Genomic DNA, 21,039 nt, shown 5'->3' with positions numbered 1-21,039 from the left:
CTTTTCGGGATTGATTTTACAAAAAAAGCTAAAAAATGATTATTTCTGTGACACATTTTTCACTTAGAGCAAAAATTAATGTTTTGCCCTTAGAATTGAAATCTTTTTTACATTAAAAATTCGAGAATTTTTTTTTTGCATCAAACAACTTTCCAACAGAAAATTTTCAGATTTTTTCAGAAAAGTCATCCAAAAAATAAAAATAATTACAAAAATAGCTAAGATTTGCTAATTTTACCAGTTTTAACTACCCAGGCAGACCCAGGTAGTAAAGTTTTTTTCAAAATTTAACACATAGATATCACCCATTTTAGTATTTAACTAACCTTGGTAGTAATTTTTTTTCTATTTTTTGTCACACCACCACCGTTGTAAACCCTAAACGTCATTGACATTATGTCTGAGATTTTACTACCGACCCTCCCCCCTGATCAAACAATTAATTTACGTCAGTCGCTATCTTTTGTTTTGATGATTGGTTGAATAACTGCAATCTTTATGCAGCTCAGCGTTTTTGCAGCAGCGATTCAGACCTCAAGGGTGCTTTAAATTTCTATAGAACAGTGACGCACCGGGTCGTATTATAGGCACTTTCCGCAATCACAACGAGTACGACAACGAGAACGTGAAAACATCAAATTCACACCTTTGAGCTGTCAAAACTTGACAAAACTCTGAGTAAACCCCAATTTCTCGTTGTCTCTTCTCGTGCCCGACGGCAAATCACTCATTTTGGCGTTGTCAGACAACGTGAGATTTCTAACATAAAAATCAACATCAAGCAAAAAGTAAGACAATTTTGAAGACTATTTTTCAGAATCTTTAAACTTTTTATCATTTTTTAGCTTTTTTTCTTGTGCTAGATGTGTAAGTTTCAAGTATTGAATTTTTGAAATCTTGATATTAAATTTGTTCAGTTTGTTAACCTCGTTACTAATAACATTACAAAATAATTCTGATCATTACAGTATTTTTAGTTTGCATTGAAAAAGAAAAGCTTCGAGATTTTCTCCAGGATTTTTGGTTTTTCGTTACTTTTAAAAAATGATAGACGGTTGTCGTTGTGAAAAATAATTGCGGAATCAAAAATGAGCCACAACGGCAAATTCTCTATTTTTTCACACCTATATGTTATTTCACAAGTTTTGCCGTTGTCGTTGCCGTTCTCGTTGTGACTGCGGAAAGTGCCTAATATCTTATCGGGCCGAAGAGTAACGAAATTTTCCGAGTCAAAAAAAATTTGTTGACAATTTCACCCAGACGACAAAGTTTTCCACCTTTGTTTTTACCCGACCTAAACTTTTATCCAAAATTTTAAACCTAAGCCAAAAATTAAAATATATTTTTTACGTCTTTATTTTCAACCGAAATTGGTGCTTTATGACGTCATTTACGTCAAGGTTTATCGTCCCAGAGAAGGAAAACATCTTGGATAATTTAGTTCGGTTGGGAAAAAAAAGGAAAATGAAAATGAAAAATGAAGAAGAAAAAAATCAATATCTTTTAGAAATGTGGTATAATTACTATTCTCACAGGAGTGATTCTTCAATCTTAGATCATCATCACTGTCAAAAAAAAATTCAAAAATATTCATTCAATCAAAAGATATCAAACAAAGTTTATTGCATAAGTTTCCACTTTCTGCACTTTCACACATATTTTGTGTAACTCCTGACTTTTCCACTATTTTTCCCGGGGATAACCGTTAGAGATAGGAAGGGTGTTTGCTAAAGACACGCGCGGAAAATCTTGTCTTTATATAATAGTGCCACAGTCATTTTTTTTAAGTTTTCAAAAGAAAATCCCTATAGTTCAAACTTTAAAGGCTTTTATCTCAGGATCTAGAAGGAGTTAGAAGCTCGTTTATAGTCCGTTGGATGGATTAGAGTATCCTCTTTTAGGTGCCTGATTGTAGCTCAGTGTAGCTAAAGAAAAATTATAATTGAATGATAATAAATTTTGTGAAAGTTTTTTTCCACGATTCGAAAGTTTTGTGATGCTTAGTTTCCTTTTAGAAAATTTCGACACTCTCGGTTGGGTCTTCACCATTCGTAAAATTCAAAAAATTCAAAAAATCAGCTCGTCAGCTCGCAACCCTAGTACCCCCCCCCCCCGCCGGGTTAGAAACATGTCGTAAATTTGACCAAAAAAGTGCATACAGACAATTTAAGCTACATTGTGTTCCAGCCATATTGCCAAACAATTCCTCATTTGCTTGGTTAAATGAACCTAAAACAGCCTTTGAAACTTGATACGCTGGCATTTTTGGACGCTTGCTAGTATTTTGAATTGCTAAGTTTTCGTTGAATGTTAGGTTGATGCTTTCAAAATTAACTAAAACCTAAAACAAATGGCAGATTATGTAGGTTGTGCAAGTTATGCAAGTTTAGTAAGCTGAGTAAGTTAAGTAAGTTTAGCAAAAGACTCTTTTTCGATAAAAGCGGCGCGTTATAGGGGAGATAAAATGTGGCTGATGCAATATTTTAGCATTTTAGCGCATCGAACACAATTCATATCCCGATACCGAGAGTTAATAAGATCGGGAAAATCGGAATTTGTAAACAAACAAAAAATGTCTTGACCGTCGGCGGCGGACGAGAGAGAATTTAAGGGCTCTGACCATAGTGAATTTTTCATAATTGCCGTGTTTAAAATGTGTTTTCTGACTAATGTAACCAACAAAACTATGGCATGTTATACATTTTCTGTTAGACAAACTATTCCTGAATCTGAAAATTCAAAAATTGAATTGAAAAAATTTTATGAAGAAGAAAATTAAGACTTTTGCGAGGAAGAGTATTTCAACTTTGAAGAGCTTAGTTTCGGCGAAGAAAAAACATTTTGAAAATTTTTTCGCAGTAGATGGTGTATCTTATACCGAACAATAAAAGCTTTTGCGGAAAATTTTTGTAAATGCTTCTTTGTCTCGAAATCTTCAAAATAGTGGTTTTCATCAATTTTTCATCTGGATTTTGCTTAAAAAAACAGTCATAACTTTTGACACATCTTTTCAGAAAAATTTTCCGCAAAATTTAAAATAGTTCAATTCTTTGCGGACAGTTTGAAGAAAGTTCGAAACAAAAAGATTAATTACCCATTAAAACTTAGCACTTTGTATAAAATAAGGTGATGCAACATATTATTAACGTCTTTTTAAAGTTCATAACGTCATTTTTGCAATTAAGTTATTAATTACTCTTAAAGGAGTTTGATTAAAAAGCAATTTATAAAGGCAATTCTTTGTTAAATGTGTTAAAGAATCTAAAACATAACTTTTATGTTCAGATACTAAAATCAATATTCTGACTATGGTCAGATTCCTTAAGGCTCCTCGGCCGGTAAAGCAAGGAGGGTGAAATTTAGGCTGCATGCATCCCCAAATTAGTTTTGATATAGGGGATGCGAATCGGGCTCTGATATCGCTTCCGAGAAAATTACCGAATAGCTATGTATTTTGCAGAATTTTGGCGACTTGTATTTTTCAAAACACTCGATGTGTATTGTTTGAGTATTTGTGTATTTTTTACCTTCATGGTTTGAGTTATTTGATGACGTAAATAGAAATCAAATAAAGATTCAAATAAAAAGAACATATGGCTAGAAATCTCTCTTTCTCCTCTATTTTTTTTTCGTTTATCGAAATTAATTGAATTAGCAAACAAAACTCTCAAGCTAACAAAAGACGACAAGCTGTCAATCAAAGTTCTCTATCATTCAACTCTTTTTTTGGTTAGCAGATTTTTTGCTAAGTTCGGAAGCGTTTTGTGAGCCTGATTCGCATCCCCTATATCAAAACTTATCAGAGGGGATGTGTGCAGCCTAGGTGAAATTCAAATTTGACATGGTTATTTTTTTGTAACTTTATTCATTTGGAAAGCATAAAGGTGACAATTTGGTTCAAAAGAAAGTATTTCCAACTTTTTTTTCAGCGTTTTTTGAATTGGGTCCTCTTATTATGGCAGCCAGAAGAAAGAAAAAGGGAATGGTAGGGCTTCCATAAAATTTTTCAATCTCAGGGTACTTTCCTAAGAAGTATTATCTACCGGTCATTCACACGGGATTGTCAAGGGGATAGAACTTCACAGATTTTCGCTAACTAAACCTATGTTCGCGGAATTAGCTCAAATACCACCCGCAATTCTATCCTCTGTTAGGTAACAACAAAATTGAGATTCCAAATTGTGTCAATGTTTAACCAAGCACCATATTTTTATTTCAACAAGAGCAATAACGAGACTTGAAATAAAAAAATTTTACAAAGAGGTTTGTGTGAAGATATGCACGTTCCAGTTTTCCCCAATTGCAACAAAAAACAAATTGTAAAAGATGACAAATTAAACTGGTACACTACAAGCTTTTACAAGAAAATAGTATTCTACCCAAACAATTGTTATTAAAGTATTTTTGTTGACACAGTGCAATCCATGCATGGCAGAGAATAGACCTTATCAGAGTTTTTGATTTTTCGAGGATTTCCTAAGAGATTTCTATTGTAATAAACTCGCAACAATCCCACAATGCATTGCTTTTTTAGAAAAATCTCCGATAATGTCTCTAGCTGCAGGAGATAAATTCTTATGTTTGTTAATTTACCATAGATGTCGATTAAGAGCAACAAGCTTGCCATAAATCGTTAACAATAAAGTTGTGTCTTCTTCAAAGTTCATTACTTATAATATAGGAAATAAATTTTTTCGCTGACTCGGCATCATTCTGCATCATCAGCATTTTCTTCTTCCTCTTCTTCTTCATCGGCCGTTTCTAACCATTGCAACCAATTGTTCACCTAGAGTGAAAAAGAGAAAAAAAATATAATGGCACTGTAGAATCAACCTTAACACACAAAAAAAATTGAAGCAACTGCTCGTTATGAAATGCTTCGCTTCGTGTTTTTATCATCATATACATATACAAAATCATACAGTAACAAGCCAAAAATATAACAATATATAACAATATAATAGCGTTGTTATCTATCTGCATGGATACACTTTTGTGTTTTGGTGGTAAATATTAAAACAGTCTGAACATTAGCATTGATCAAATTGACCGAAATTTCCAAACCCTTTTCTTATATCCCCCCCTACATTCCCATCCCCCAGTTTTTTTGGCAAATCTTGGTACCTCCCCCTACAAAAGCTAAAAAAAATAGGCATTCCCCAATTAAAAAAGGGGGGTCAAAGCTATGCTTTACTCCACTTGGAATAAATTAGGCTATTCATTTGATTGTTTCCCGACCATCCTAGAATCTATCTTTCGATTTGAATGATTGTCCCTTGAAGATTAGAGAAATTCACCACAGCTACTATGTCTGCGTAACACTATTAGGGGTTTTCAAATGCGAACATCAAAGATTGTACTCTTTATACGAATGAACTTGAATTACCTGGAAGAGAGATTTTCCTTTACCAGGATAAGAATCATTGATATCTTCTTTCCATTTCAAGAAGACGTCCTCATCAATGATCTCCATGTTGTAGAAACACAAAAACATTCGAAGCAACATTTCTGGAAAAGAAAACGAAAGATAGCAGTTGTGTTGAAGTTTTTACAAGATGCTCACGTAATTGGTTATTCAAAACAATAGAGATGACGCGTTCTTTAGAAAAATATAATAAAAGTTTTTGTTTGAATAGTTAACGACCAATTCAATGACAAAAATTCTTGTAAATGTTCAACTTGACCCAAAGATAGGGAGTGTGGACGATAAAACGTGTTCAGGGAATTTTTTCCCACGAGTGCCACCTTTAAGTATGAAATAGAAAATATCTTGAACCAACTTAGCGCCAAGATGACAAAAAGGGGAAGCATCGAAGCACTTATCCAAATATTTGCGATTTTGGCGCGTTTGATTGTTATGAGGTAAGCAATAAAACTAGTGACAAAAGCCCGGGCAATTTCGGTGCTTCCGTATGAAACATTACGTCATGAATATCACGAAATTCTAAGTAAAAAAATGATGTCATCAAACCTTTAGGGAAATCTTTGTCGTGACAGAAGACTTGCAAAGCATAAACTGCTTCCAATTGATCACACATTTCAGGGCCAATCATTTGTCGAAGGAAACCGTTCAACCTCCCCAAAATCTCTTTCTCTAGCTCTTGTGTTTCTTTGTCCGGCTTCTGTTGAAGATCACCACCATTTTCGAATGTTATTTGAGTTGCTATGGTGACTGAACACGTGACTACCAAATGAACCAATTGCTTTTTATTTAATTCATTTTCGTTATCCTGTGGATATAAACGGAGATACTTAGTTGAGATAAGTACTCAAAAGCTAAACCCCTTTTCTAAAACTTTTCCAAATAATCAGAAAATTCACACAAAGAAACGGGATAAATTCTCAAAGATGTTCAATTTAACGATATAGAAAGGAGGCGCGCTACTTTAATTTCAATGCCGACAAAGCGAATCAACAAAAGAATCGCGTGGCACGGTAAGAGGAGAGTATTGTTTTTTTTTTGTTTTGAAAATGCCGCTGTAAACAAATGGTGAAAGATACGTTCAACAATGTCCTTTAAAAAGAAAAAGCTCTCTTGATTTTCAAAAAGGAAGGGGTGAACGTTTGAGCGAAACAAATCGTACTCATGATTTGAAGTATCGGAAGTTACCTTTATCCATTGAATAAGTTCATCTTCGTTGGCTCCTTCTTTCATCATTTTCAACAGTTCTTCTTTCAAACATAATTGTGGAAACAAGAAGGTCATCTCCTATGAGAATAATGTGGGAATGAATTTTCACAAATTTTGGAACATTTCAAATAAGAGATGCTCGTTCAATATGTGAAAAAAAAATATTTTCTTAGAAGGTGAAACTTAAAAAAACGTACCATATTTTGAGCCACTTGCATGATAGCATTATCACTCCACTCATCTTTTGGGAAGATTTTTTTGCAATCAATCTTCTGCTTTTTTAGCATTGACATTAACCAATCCTAGAAAAATATACAATTTCGAACGTAAAACTCTAAAGGCGGCTATTTACATCAGCAATATGTTTTGACAGTGGATTCTCTTTAACTTGAACCTCTATAACTCGAACGTCGCCTTTACTCGAATAAGCTTTATGGTCCCTTCAGTTAGCAATGCGTTATAAAACCTTACTTAATAACTCGAAATTTCTACAACTCGAACAATTAAATACAAAAAAGGGAAACCGTTTACAAAACAGTTAACACTCGCTAATTCGAACTCAAACTACAAACTGCAAGTCTAATTTGCTAAAATTACAGAGAGATTCGAATTATGGAGAGTATCTGGCGAAGGTTTCGAATTGAGGTTTAGTTATAGAAAGATTTGAGTGATGGAAATTCGAATTAGGGAAAGTCCACTGTAAAATGACTTTTCAAAGATTATTGACGCCCGATAGGAGAGCACTTACCTTTCCTTTCGACTTGTGTAGGTTAGAGAGACAATTCATTGGTGCAGGGTAATGAGCACCGTCTTCAAAACTTTCCATTACTGTCGATAGCTTGATCCAATCCTATCAAGAAAATTGCCGTATTGGTCATGATATGCACTATTGTAATGTCTTCTGACATTACATCACGGACCCAATAGCTGATTGGCTGCAAGTGACGTATTGACTAATTTTACGTCGCTTAAAACCTGTCAGCTGTTGGGTTTGTCTGTGATGTAATATCGGAAGAGATTTCAATGGTAAATATCATAAATACAAGTTTTACTAAAGTTACGTACATAACTTAAGGGAAATCCGCCATTTTGGAAGCAAATGTTCGAATTTGTAGACGCGATCCAATGCCTTACGCAAATCCAACGTTTGCTTCCATAATGGTGTTAGTTACGTAATGGGCTTTTCCACAAAAAAATTGAATATGGGGGGTGGAGGATACAACGATTTTCAGTGATTTACCCAACGGGCAAAGTGACTTTTGGCCCCCCAGACAACGGGTTTTACCCCCCGGACAAGCATCAGTTGATCCCCCAGACAACCCAAATTACCCCCGGACAGAGCAAATTTACCCCCCCCCCGGACAAGGCAAATTTTGATGATTTGTCGCTACCCCCAGGCAATATATCCTCCACCACCCATGTACTGACATTTTCTGGAAGAACCCAGTTTATTTAAACAAACTGGAAACCTCTACGGTTATTATAGGTACTTAATTGGTTAATGACGACCAACAGAATGTTTCCATTTTTAATTTTGAATTTCTTTTGTAAAAAACTACACTTCGAGAGTTGACACTTTTCCTTTTCACTCGAAATATAAATCAAGCCTAAGCGGAAAAGGAGCTACTAAGCTCAGCCGCTTAAAACACGCAAATCATATCCTACTGAATATTCATGTACGGCCATAACAAGGATGCGCGTCAACTAAATAACCAGTAGAAAGAAGACACTGAAACCAAAATTCGAATGTTTCTTGTTGCAAGTATATTTTCATGGAAAGAGAAACTCTCGAAATTACCTTTTCAACCGTTGTGGAAGCGATGAGAGCCATGAAGTTCTTTCCATTTCCACTTTCGATGACCTTGATATCATCTAACAGCAGATTGTACGCCTATGACAAAAAAAAAACAATAACTATATAATTCAACTGAGGGAACTATATTTTTGTGGTTTTGACAAATTTCTAGTTACAAGATTGATTTCGTATTTAGTTTTCAGTTTTACCAAAAATAGCAAAAAACACGATTAAAGTCAGATTATAGTGCCAGCAAAAATTAGCCCCCAATTAGCTTTCATTTTCGATACTACATTTGTCTCTCGCTAATCCGAAGAAATCGAAAGGGAAATGGTTTGTAATAGAAAGTATAATGAGGGTTTAAACCTTGATGGAGACTGAGATTTAGTTCGAATAAAAGAGATAAAGTTCAAATTAGTCCTCTATTCACTTCAAGTAGTTGTTTCGAAGAATACGATTCAGGCCGCAGTTGGAGCATCTTGTTAGTAATAATATTGGAAAGAACATTACATAATGTAAAGAATTTTCCTAAAGAGATGCAATGAAAACGAATTTTCATACATTGACGAGCGTATCTTCCGAGAAAATGGATTTCTCAACACACTGCGTGATCAATTGAACAAGTCGTGCCCATTCCTCTTCATTTTGTGATGATGTAAAGATAAGCAGTTGTTTGGCTACCATTTTGGAATATTTCAAATTTGTGGCAAGTGACTGGAGATCGTTGCATGCTTTCGTTGTGTCCTCATCTTTCTTATGGCTTTCATTAACTTCCACCTGTGAAAAAACAATTCAAATTTGAAAACCAAGCATTTTAAATATCAATATTTTTTGTTTCGATTCCTTTTTGCTTCCGTTATAGTCTTGAAGCTCTTTAGAATATCGTAAGTATACGGGTCCCTGTCTATTCCAGTAATGATCTTTTAGCGAGCGAAATGAGCCATTTCATTTTATATCCATACATGGGATAAAAGAACAATTTGGTAATTGGAGAAGAATTTCCAGGGGGTAAAAGACTGATTTTAGCTCGTCCACCCTCACTTCTAAGGTAAGGAAAGAATTTTTCCAAGAGTTCTTTTGCAAATCTTGCCATTTTCCAGGGGGTATTTGCACATTTTCTAAGAATCTTGGAAATTCAATGCACAGCCCGATTAACAGGACAACAGTATTTTCATCGATGTTAAGCATTTTATCTCTTATTCATGATATGCACCATTGCAATGTCTTTCGTTCCACCCAATAGCTGATTGGTTGAAAGTGACGTATTGACTGCTTTTACGTCACTTCCAACCAATGAGCTATTGGTTCCATGCCGTAATGTCAGAAGACATTACAGTCGTGCATATCATGAATAAAGTTATTCAAGATATGCACCACTGGAGAGTCTTCTGAGAACTTCTAAAATTTTCAGCTCAATACGTCACTTAAACAATTGAAAAAGTGACGTATTGGGTGGAACAAAAACAGAAAAGTTGCATAATTTCGTGAAGTCATTGCAGTGGTGCATATCATACATGAATAGAAATCCACTTACAATTTTCTTGTCAACATCAGATTTGGAAAGTCCAGTTTTCTTTGGTTTGTTTGTTTTATCGTTAATGGTGAGATTTGTGAATTGCTTACCAGATAGCTCCTAAGAATTATGATAAAAACAGAGCATAATCTACAACCACCGTTGTGTTAAAAGGACATAAAAGTAGTAAAATGTAAACATTGCGCGAACCAAGTGTCTTAAAGAGAACAATTGTAATCACGTGTCCAAAACAAACTTGTAAAACAATAAATTGGAACAATCAAAATCAAATTCATACTTTTATGTCCCTTTAAAGCTCTTGAAAATGTCTCTCAAATCAAAGTTCATAGAAGGTGTACTACAAAAAAATTGACAAAAATCCAGAAGGGTGTCTTAAAAACTTCGCTAAAAATCCAGGGGAGATTGATCTTCAAAAATTAATTTCCCCAAAATGGGAGGTTTATTTACCCACATTATCTGGAATATGGAATATCCCTTTCAATTGGAAGGAGAAGGACAAACGATTGTTTGATGAGAGAAAATATTCTTACGTCAGCTTTCGATTTTCCATCATCTTTCTTGGTCAATGATGAAGCTGGTCTCAAACTGACCTGAAAGAAATGATCAAGAAAAGTTTGAAACTTAAAAATTGTAAATTGTTGTAACGGTTTAACTTTCTCATTTTCTTCCGTTAACAACCCAGGAACTCGTTTAACGGTAGTGATAGATTATAGAAACGGCTTTCATTGCCCCCTACAAGAGGATGTAAAAGTGGTCAAGCAAAACTTTCAATCGGAGTGAGAAAGAACACTGAAGCGATATTTTACCAGGTGTTTCTGCTAACTAGACACTGTCAAAAAGAAGGTACAAAAAATGGCTGTTTTTGCACCATCTTTACACCCCTGACTGGTTTTGAAAATTACAGACTCATAAATGTCTACTGGGCCCTACATTGATACCCATGGTTAAGTTAAAAGGTCCGTCTTCGGACCCATGCTGGTCCCGTAACTGTAAAAGGTATACTTAAAGAGATATAAGCTTTTGAACTGCAGTCCTAAAAAGGACAATGAATTGTCCTAATTGAAAGGATAATGAGTTATCCAAGATCAATAACTCTTGATAGGGTGCTCCGATCAAGTCAAAATTTGGTACACATGTAGAACACTATCCTACAACAAGATTCCAATTCTAAAATCTTGTAAAAAGGTTCAAAAATGGACAATAAATTGTTCTAAATGTTGTAAAATATGGGCAATTAAAATTGTCATGAAAATCAACTTTAAAACAAAATCTCATTCAAGATCCTTACAGATCAGGCTCGAAATACCTCAAACATAAGATAATTAAAATTAAAATCGTTGAACGGCCCCTCTCGTGGACAATCTGTTGTCCTAAAGGCAAATGTATTTTAATTAACCACTTTTTGTGCTTCAATCAACCACTTTTTGTGCTTTAACACTAGGGATTCAACCATTTTTATCTTTTCGAAAATATTGCCAAAACTATCAGCTTATTTAAGCTAAAATTTTGCACAAAACTGTATGAATTAATTTTCAGGTAGAAAATTTTGGTTATTCGGTCCCAAAAAGGACAATAAATTGTCCTTTTTGTAAAAATAATATCAAGGTCAAAATTATGGACAACTTTATTGTCCTATTTTGGGACCCAAGAACGTAAAAAGTGGGTCATTTTACTATTAGGAGTTAAAACAACCATTCAGTTTTAGTTTAAGCTAGGTTTGGTATAAACTAAACCTAAATGGCCCTTTTTAGGACAATCTTTTTGTCTGGACAACAAATTAGCCATATTTGGGCCATTTAACCCCCTGGATTGATTTTAACCATCTTTTACCCTTTCTAATATTAATATAGAGGTTTTCTGAGATTTTCCCTAATTTTTTATGTAACTTGGGCAAGTTATTACAAAAACCTTATTTTAAGCCATTTTTGGCATGGTGCATGATTTGTACCTTCTTGTTGACAGTGTCCAACTAAGAAATGCGTCGCGGTTAAATCACCGTATGGTAAAAGGTAAAAACAGTCTCCATAACTCGAAAACGCACGAGACAGGGAATGCAAATTCGTTCGAGTTAAGGAAATTTCGAGTTAAAGAGACTCCGCTGTACTCGCACCATCTTCACAGCTTTATGTAAAGAAAGTTTCAGAAGAATAATATCATCTCTTAGAAAAGAAAAGTCAAATACTGTAACACTAAATGTCTTACTTCTTGGTTGTTTTTCTTCCACGCTTGTTGTTGTTGCTGTGTCTGTTGCTTTTGGTATGTGTTGGCAGCAGAATTTCGAGGGACTAAAATATAAACAGAAAATCCAAAAAGGATATTCAAAATGTTACCATATTTTCTCTACTTCGCGCCGCCCTTCAATCGTTACCACCGATTAAAGAACGTCGGACCTAAGTTTAAAGTCTGATGAAGAGATTAAACCATCTTTTAAGTATAAAAAGCCACAAAAGACAAAATTATAGCAGCCTGAAATGGCTAGTCCAAAATTTCAAAAGAGCGCCCCCGTCTTCTAAGGTCTTGAAAATAGCTAGACGGCGCTTGTGAAATGTCTGATTCTATTCAATTTTAATAAAAAAGTTATTTTTTTAGTTTAGCATGCGAGACGACTCATTCAGACATAGTAGAAAATAAGCAAAAAATAATAGAAAGGACAAATTGTAGTTTATACAAACTGGTATTATCCCGTAACAATGATATTATTATCGTATAACACCCATATTATTTTATTAGACGGATTCTAAACGACTCCAGTTTTGTGATTCTTTAGAACAATATAATTAACGAGATGTATTACTTGTTTGCGGTGAGATTCTTTGAGGAGGAGTTGAGTTATTTCTGGCATTCGGTGGTGCATGTTTGCTAGCTTCTTCTTTTTGTGTGATCAAACTAATCGAAGGTTTCGAGAAATTCGGCATGAACGGGTCAACGTTCCAAGGGTTGTTCTTATTGATTGGTTTCTTATCTTTTTCTTTACTTTGAGCACCATTGAGTTGAGTAGATGATGGTGCTGTATTACTACTAGCGGCGGTTGAGTTACCGTTAATTCTGGATGGCGGTCCATTTCCGTTGGCTTTTGATTTCATGTAACTGAAGTATAACAAGAAATATTAAAATTCGTTTCTTGAAGCCAAGAGATAAATAATTTGGGGATCAAATAGTCTAAATCGCAGACCTCCACGAAACTAATGCGGCATATTCGTTGTCCACTTGACTAAAGGTTCAGTGTCTTGGAAAATTGGAGATATTACAATTCTGCTCTGCCTTTTTGTCATATAAAAACATAGACTATTCCTCTACTTGAAAAAAGGGCAATCTAAATCTCAAAGATGACTACCACAGTAAAACTTTAAATTTTTTGAGGTACTAATTTTGTGAGATACTAATTTTGAGATTTAACCTTTAGTCATGTGAACAACGATATCTGGAAAGAGGATTTACTACCGGCCTACTTAGCACCCTCTCTCTAAAAGAAGCACGCATTCGATCGTGTTCGTTAGAGGATGCAAACAGTCTAGCAATAAAGTATTTTCGATTTCCTATATATATATATATCACACTAACCAATTTTACTTTTCCAATCTTAAATTCAAGCTTTTCTCAAGGAGAATGAATTTGTTAAAACATACGGCGTGTGTCACACTTTGAAGGTCAAAAATATCAAACGAGGAGAAGGCAGGAAAATCTAATAGTAATATCAAGCTATTCTCAAGAAGAATGGATTTATTAAAACATACAGTTTGTGTGGCTTTCACGGTTAAAATCTCAAAAGAAGAGAAGGCAGAGAAAAACAAAGTAATAGCACATACTGTGGTTGAAACAAATCAGGTTTCATAATCGGTTTGGAAATTGGTGTATGTTGTTTTGGAGCTAGAGATTGAGTCTTGTTGACTGGTTTACCGAAAATATCTTTAGTCTCGTCATGAAAATCTGCTGGTAGTTTGGAGTCACTTGAAATCATGCCACCGCACGCTAACACTTGATCATTAAACCATGGCATGGTGGACATGTCACCGTTCGGCATGAAAGGCGGCATCCCGCCAGCCGGCATGTTGGGCGGCATTTGCATTCCTGGCGGTAAAGGCATTCCAGGGTGGAAGAATGGAAAGGGAGGCGGCATCATCATCTAAAGGGGAAAGAAAATCAATGACAATCCACAATATACAAATGCATCCTCTTGCTCTGTCACCCAAATCTCCTGAGTGAATATAGTTGGACAGTAATTCTTATTTCTGCACATTCATATAAACTTTTTTTCTACTATCAAAAAAACAGCTGTATTCCTTATTCTATGACAATATTGTCTTTGCGAAATCACGGAGAATGTGTGACTCAGTAAAATTATGTAGAATTTTCCAAAAGGAAATCTTGAAAATCCCCGAAAGTCATCTTAAAATAATTTCCAACAGTGGTAGCGTGTTTTCAACTTTGTGAAAGAGGTTAAACATGGTTTATTTACCCCCATAGCCTCCCATCTCATCTGTGATACAGATCGTGGGCCATTCTCTTCTTGATTTAGTCGAGGAACCCACTAAAAAAAGAAAGATTAAATCATTCATTAACTAATTGATACAGAAAATGGATTTGTTAACTCAGTGATTTAACAATAGCATGATACTCTAGAATATTTTGAAATGCATTAAGTACTACATGAACTACAGTATAGGGAAAGCGTCTTGCTTAAAATATTTCTTCCCTTGTTTTAGAAATAGATAAAATCATTCATTAACTAATTGTTACAGAAAATGAATTTGTTAACTCAGTAACATAACAGTAGCGTTGTTTCTCTAGAATTTTTGAAATGCCACAAGTTTTTTTTTACTTAAAAATAAATTTCCACTGGTGCCTTACGTACAAACAGGATAAGAAAAGCGCTTTGACTAAAATATCTTCTTTCCTAAAAAAATCCGTTTCATCAAATTTGTTCCATTTCACATCCAAAACAATTTTTTTTGTTTATAAAAATAGAATAAAACATTGAGCTTAAAAATATTCTAAAATTAAACTTGCGACAAAATTTCTATTAGAATAGGTAGGGGACATTAGCCTAGAAATTTAAGCCAGTTTGATTCAGTCAATAGGATAGATCTGATGGTAAATTTGACCGAATAACTGATAAGTATTCTTAGACAAACTTCAAAATCCTATATCCTTGCTATATTGCCGTAAGCCGCGTGTGCCTTGTGAATACGGGCTTAGCTAACTAGTCTAGGGAAACATACCTTGTTATATCTAAGTTCCAATACGTCTCTCAACATAAATCTGATTCTGGAGGGCAATTCCATGCTTGTAGAGAGCTTTTCAATACGGTCAAAATATTGGTTCATGATATTTAACGCTTTAGGCGTGTCCAATCTTCGACCAATGGTTGACATTATTTGACACATACATTCGATATCCTCTGCCATCTCAGACAATGATGTTCGCTTTTTCTTAGCCAGCAACTAGAGTATTGTATAAAAGTATTATTTAGTTTAGAAACTACTTTGATCTACTATAGGACTAACAATGGTACATTATTTGATTCGGAAGAAAGTACATTGATAATTAGATAATAAAGATTTTACATGATCAATTCGATGTTCGAATTTATATCTATGACGGAGAGTCAAATGTACCAAAGAGGTTAATTTAATCATCCAGATTACCATATTGGCTGTTTCTACGCCAGTTCTTATTGGTGTTATTTTATCGTTGCTGGCGTAGCCGACGTAAGGGATCGGAATTAAATTAGGGCATGGCTAAAAACTGAAAAAGAATGAGCTTTGGCGCAATAAGAGCCGGCATAAAATTGGCCGATTATCTAATTAAATTTTGCTACATTTGAGATTTATTGGACGATTTTTAAACCTCGTCCAGAAAAAACACTAATTTTTTTCTCACCTGTTGAATACATTTGTGTAGAATTGCTTCTTGTAACAGTTCAAGCTTACCAAGTTCTCCTGTAAATTAACAAAAAAAAATGTATATTGCCTTATTAAAAGTTCTAGACTTTAAGTCCCGCTGCTGAGATCGAAAAAAGTGGCTAAAAAACAATTTTCGTGACACACATCTTAGAACTAACTTTTTTTGGTGGAAACTCACGAATTAGTATATGTAGATTCCAAAATCAAAAAGTTTCCACGATATTATCGTGCAAGTAACGAGTAATTGGCGATTTTTTGCGTTTCCAGGCAAAATTGCAAGGCCTGGAAATTCATTCAGGCCTATTATTTTGTGGTCAAAAAGGTGTTTAATTTTGCATAAATTAATGCCGATTATGGGGAAATTCCCTGTTTTCCATCAGTTCTTGACCACAAATAGGCCCATAACTTTTGATCTAGAGAAGTTGGGACTTTGGTGTAATACACTCTTTTGCTCAGTTTGAAGAGCTCTATCATGTGATATAGGTCTTTTTTTAATTTGAAGACCCCCAAAAATCAATTATTCGTTAACTTTTTGATTTTGGAATCTAAATATACTAATTCGCGAGTTTCCACCAAAAAAAGTTACTTCTAAGATGTGTGTCACGAAATGAAACATTTATCGACCTCAGCAGCAGGACTATTTAACTTTGATATTGTGCGTCTTCTTCTTACTTACTCCCGAATAGACGTCCCCCCCGCTTATTAATTTTCGAAAATATTTCGGACCCCCCCCGTTCTTATTAGGACCCCCCCGTTTTTTGTTTTTAAGAATATTTTCAGCTGTCAAAGAGAAGGACCCTTATTTTGCTCTAAATAGCCTGATTTTAGCCTTTATTTACCTAAATATTTTCAGACCCCCCCCCGTTTATTCAGACCCCCCCGTTTATTATATTTTGCAAAAATTTCGGACCCCCCCTTTTATTCAGACCCCCCCTACTATTCGGGACCTTAGAGTACTTGTTTACGATTTAAAAGAACAAAATTTTCGTACAAACCACTACATGTCATGGACCCTGTAACAGGGACATTTTTTGCAGACTAATAGAACAGACTGGAACAGAACAGAAACCTATTTTTATTATCAAAAATAGCGTTTGATGGTGCCTGGAAGGTGCAAAATATGAGAAAATTTCTTCGTTGGCCAGCTAATGTCACCAGGCAACAATTGTCCCCGAAAATTTTGGCTTCTCTCAAGATTGACTCTCATATTCTTATAAAAAGCGTACCGATGAACTTAATATTTCCCAACATTTTTCTTTTTGCCACCATTTTATCCTGTTTCTCATCGGGAGAAAGGTCCGTGTCCTTTTTGTCGAAAGCAGAAGAGGCTTTAGATCTTGTCTCGAATTCTTCTTGGCATTTGCTGAGCAGCAGCCGCACAAAGGTCTATGATAGGAAAATTAAATTAATTGGACAAGAATCAAAAAGGTTTTAATTTAAAATCCTACACTGCAGTAAACTCTCGCTTATTCGAACTTCTATCATTTGAACCTTAATATATTAATTCGAACTTGTTTCCAGTCTCCATCAAGAAGTAACCCTCTCAAAATACTTTCTATAATTTGAATCTCTCAGTAACTCGAACAAATAGAATTCCTCGTTCAAATTCGAATTAGGTAAAGTCAACTCTTGAGACAAGATGAGATTGGACAAGATTAGCCTCAGGAATATGGTAAACATCAAATTCAAATCAACGAGTATAAAGCATATGATAACTTTGACAACTGATTTTTAAGACCTTAGCTAATCAATATAGTAAAGTTGATAACGATTCTACGAGACTTTACACAAAGTGATATGTTAATGTTAAACTTGAGAAAGATCAGTTAATAAAGTTAAGTTAAAAAGTATCACACCAACAAAAATCACAAAATAAATTAGCAATCAACGCTTACGTTTGTTTTGGTGACAGGGTCATCAAAATTGGGTACATCGTGGCGTAATCGTAAACAAAGTTGAGCATACAAGTTACAGTACTTGGACTCGTCTATAGCTTTTTCATAAATCTGAAATGAAATCAATGTAGCATTAAATCAAACTTTTCTTGATAGGTTTCTAACCAAATTCAATTGCCCTTTGAATTTTCACAAAATCTTCTTTATATTGAAGCGTTCAAATCAAATTTCTGATGAACCACTGCTGTTTAAAAAACTACTTTATGTTGACCGTAGCATAAATCATTGTTTTTATCATACTTTATCCAATCAAAACAGGCTAAAATATGAGTCCACCCAAGTCAAGGGCTATCTTTATAGTACGTACGCAATATCAGCAATGAATGGGGAAGAGGGAGTTTAGCAAAAGCGCACATCTATTGTTTAAATGGTGTTATTTCTTGCGTACAAGGGTGTCAAATATAAGGAAAAGTTCTGCGTACATATTACATGGATTATCCCAAGAATTTTAAGTGAAAATCAAATACAAAGGAAACTCACTAAGATAATTATTCCTTTCAAAACAGTCTTGTCAATTCCAATATTCAGAAGGTTGTAGCTTAACTTGTCAAAGTTATCAGGTGTCAGCTTATTCAATATGCTGAAAAACAACATGAAATACGACATCAGCTAATAATAAATAACCATAAACAATAAACCACCATTTACAGAAGACCATTAATTCGAAAAGATAAAAAACATCTGAATGCCTTTATAAACGTCATGGTTTTAATAAAACTGTTGATAGTGGAAAAAGAGCTCAACCGAGATTCAGGAATATTTGCATTGTGTGGAGGCCCAATTGTAAAATTGATAAGCTAAGTTTGATCAGTCTAAAAGGCCCTCAAGGTTTAGCCACGTTTAACTCATCATAGCCCAAAAATCAAAATTTTTGAAAAATGAAAAAACACCCTAAAATATTCACCCAAGGAGCGAACAAGTGTGCCAAATTTCAGGCAAAACGGACGATTTTTTATGACTGCAGACTGCCCTCAAGTTTTCAGACAGAGAGACGCACATACATACATACATACATACATACATACATACATACATACATACAGATATAGTCAGATTCTAGCTCAACTGAAGTTGATAACATTTTGTTAAAAACTTACCCTCTGACCCTGCGGAAAATCAATTCATTGCGATCTGTAACATCGTGCATCAATTGAGAAGGAACCCATCTCTTTGGTTTCTGAGTTGAATCTCTTTTCTTTGGTTCAAAACCAGTTTGATTGTTCACTCGATTTGAAAATCTTTTTATTCCATTTTCCGATGTATGCCTGGGTGAAGAACTAGCATCAAAACTATAATAACAATTGAAAATAGGAAAGTTGAAAAGTTTAAACGAGGGGTTTACACATTTGTTGTTTTTATCATGGTAAGTAAATAACAAAAAAAATACTAACCTATTTTTCTTTAGACCGTTTGAAAAATTAGAGTTGGTCAGTCCATGCTGTCTTCGGGGTGCATCACTTGGGAAAGATTGTAATGAGTAAGAGGATTCCAGTTTAGCGATTTTTCGTTTGTAAATATTGAATTTTTTTGTGTTAAGAAATGTTTAATATTTCTGAAAATAAAGAGATGAAGTGTTAAAGACATTGATGTAATTAAAATTGAATGATTTTTTTAGTGAATAAATAATTATCTCTTCTAGACAATCAAGATGAATTAATTATTAAATTTTTAAAATTGAGTAGAAGCAGTCAAAATTGCTGTGATAAATACAATTTTGTGGCCTATTTTTCAAAGGCCTATTTAACACAAGTCCTTAAGGTCAACAGGTCCAAAAATGATGCCAATAAGGACTGAAACAGTAAAAAAGGGCTAAGGTAGTTAAATTCATTCGTTTTCCCAAAAAAAGCCAAAGTTTTACAAAATCTAATCCAATTATTAAAGCACGAATCATAAGAAATCATAGAAGACATTGGTAAAGGGGAATTAACGTTTCAAAATTGTCAACAAATATATTACAGATTCAAATAGAGCTCATTGAGACAATTTCAAATATATATGGTTTATAGGGCTTTACTCTTCTACATCCGGAATAAGAGTTGTTTGAAAATTCCCTTGCGTTGCTATGGATACGAAAAATGTGACGTAGCACACGCCCTGTGTTTCTCTTTTTTATAAGGGAAGAGTGGTGAATGATGATTTAAAATGCAGTTTTTGAGTTTCTTTGTACCGTTTAAAAGTTCACTGCACCTTTGGAATACTAACTAGACTCTCCTAGTATCATTTCTTCAACGTTTTGCTATAACCACTCTAAAAAAGATTAATTTCTTATGGTTTTTATCTCTTTTACAACCAAATAGAGTGTAACAGTAAGAATAGTTGAAGTGCATGTGACGTCACGAAATCAACAGAGGGGGAGCAATAATTTCCGAAAAGAGCAATAATTGCAGTTTTTATCTTAAACACCCGACTGTTGGGCCATTCCAGTTTTTATTCGTTTATACCCCCCAATGGACGACATGAAATTTCCGTAGCAAATTGCTTTCAAGAAATTCCTGAATTTCTGTAACAAATTTACAAAATACCTATCAAAACCGTGGAATTCTGTTACTGTAACCTAAAAAAATCATGGAATTCCAATACTTTAATGCAAAATTGTGAGAAATTAAAGATTGAATAACTTAATGAATACACGTTTTTTTTTTATTAGAACACCTAAAATTTGGCTGAGCCTGGATGTGCTTATTTTTTTTTGCAATTTTCAGCCTAAAATGTTCTTAAATGCGTTCTTAATTTTTCAGACTACTCTAAATCGACAGTATGATACAAAATAAAGAGCACTTAAATTTGGCAAAATTTGGACAATATTTGACTCTCGACTTTTGAAGATCTATCCCTAAATTCGGTTAAAACTGCTTAAAAAGAGGAAAAAATTGTAGTTTCTTGTCATTTTTTTCCAAACTGAGGCTGGGCATGTTCTAAAGATGTTCTTAATTTTTCGACGAATTTCAGCCTATATGTTCTTATAAACTAGGTTCTAATAAAAAAAAACGTGTAAAAGACATTATGAAGTGGTTCTTTTTTTGTTCGATCACATTTTTCTTCCTCTTTAAATGTTTCGAAAAAATATCTCAGGGTTAATTCCAAACGTTAATTCCCCTTTAAGCTTGAAAAATTATGAACCTGTATGACCCAATTTTTAAGACACTACTTTAACATCATTCAATTGTATAAGCTATGTATGAAATCTGCACACACAAACTTTATGAGGGGAATCACAATGT

At 34.3% G+C, this 21,039-nt stretch overlaps 1 protein-coding gene across 1 annotated transcript; it reads right to left on the bottom strand.

The window, feature by feature from the left end:
- Positions 1–4,179: 4,179 nt before the first annotated feature.
- On the bottom strand, positions 4,180–19,372 carry LOC136814013 (eukaryotic translation initiation factor 4 gamma 2-like). Its single transcript, XM_067070521.1, has 21 exons — positions 19,210–19,372; positions 18,916–19,107; positions 18,299–18,398; positions 17,759–17,869; positions 17,090–17,249; positions 15,841–15,899; positions 15,180–15,401; positions 14,417–14,488; positions 13,767–14,083; positions 12,755–13,047; positions 12,163–12,245; positions 10,491–10,550; positions 9,961–10,059; positions 8,988–9,203; positions 8,430–8,522; positions 7,380–7,481; positions 6,829–6,933; positions 6,611–6,709; positions 5,972–6,230; positions 5,387–5,508; positions 4,180–4,786 (listed from the first exon to the last, which is right to left on the bottom strand). Exons 2-21 carry the CDS (start codon positions 18,963–18,965, stop codon positions 4,709–4,711), a joined length of 2,700 nt encoding a protein of 899 aa, XP_066926622.1. The 5' UTR covers positions 18,966–19,107; positions 19,210–19,372; the 3' UTR covers positions 4,180–4,708.
- Between the last annotated feature and the right edge of the window lie 1,667 nt (positions 19,373–21,039).

Source organism: Clytia hemisphaerica, unplaced genomic scaffold (genome assembly GCF_902728285.1).
Source record: "Clytia hemisphaerica strain Z4C2 unplaced genomic scaffold, Clytia hemisphaerica genome assembly, whole genome shotgun sequence".
NCBI classification, from domain to species: Eukaryota; Metazoa; Cnidaria; class Hydrozoa; order Leptothecata; family Clytiidae; genus Clytia; species Clytia hemisphaerica.
Note: the sequence above shows the minus strand (reverse complement) of the source record. Positions and strands in the feature narration are given on the sequence as shown.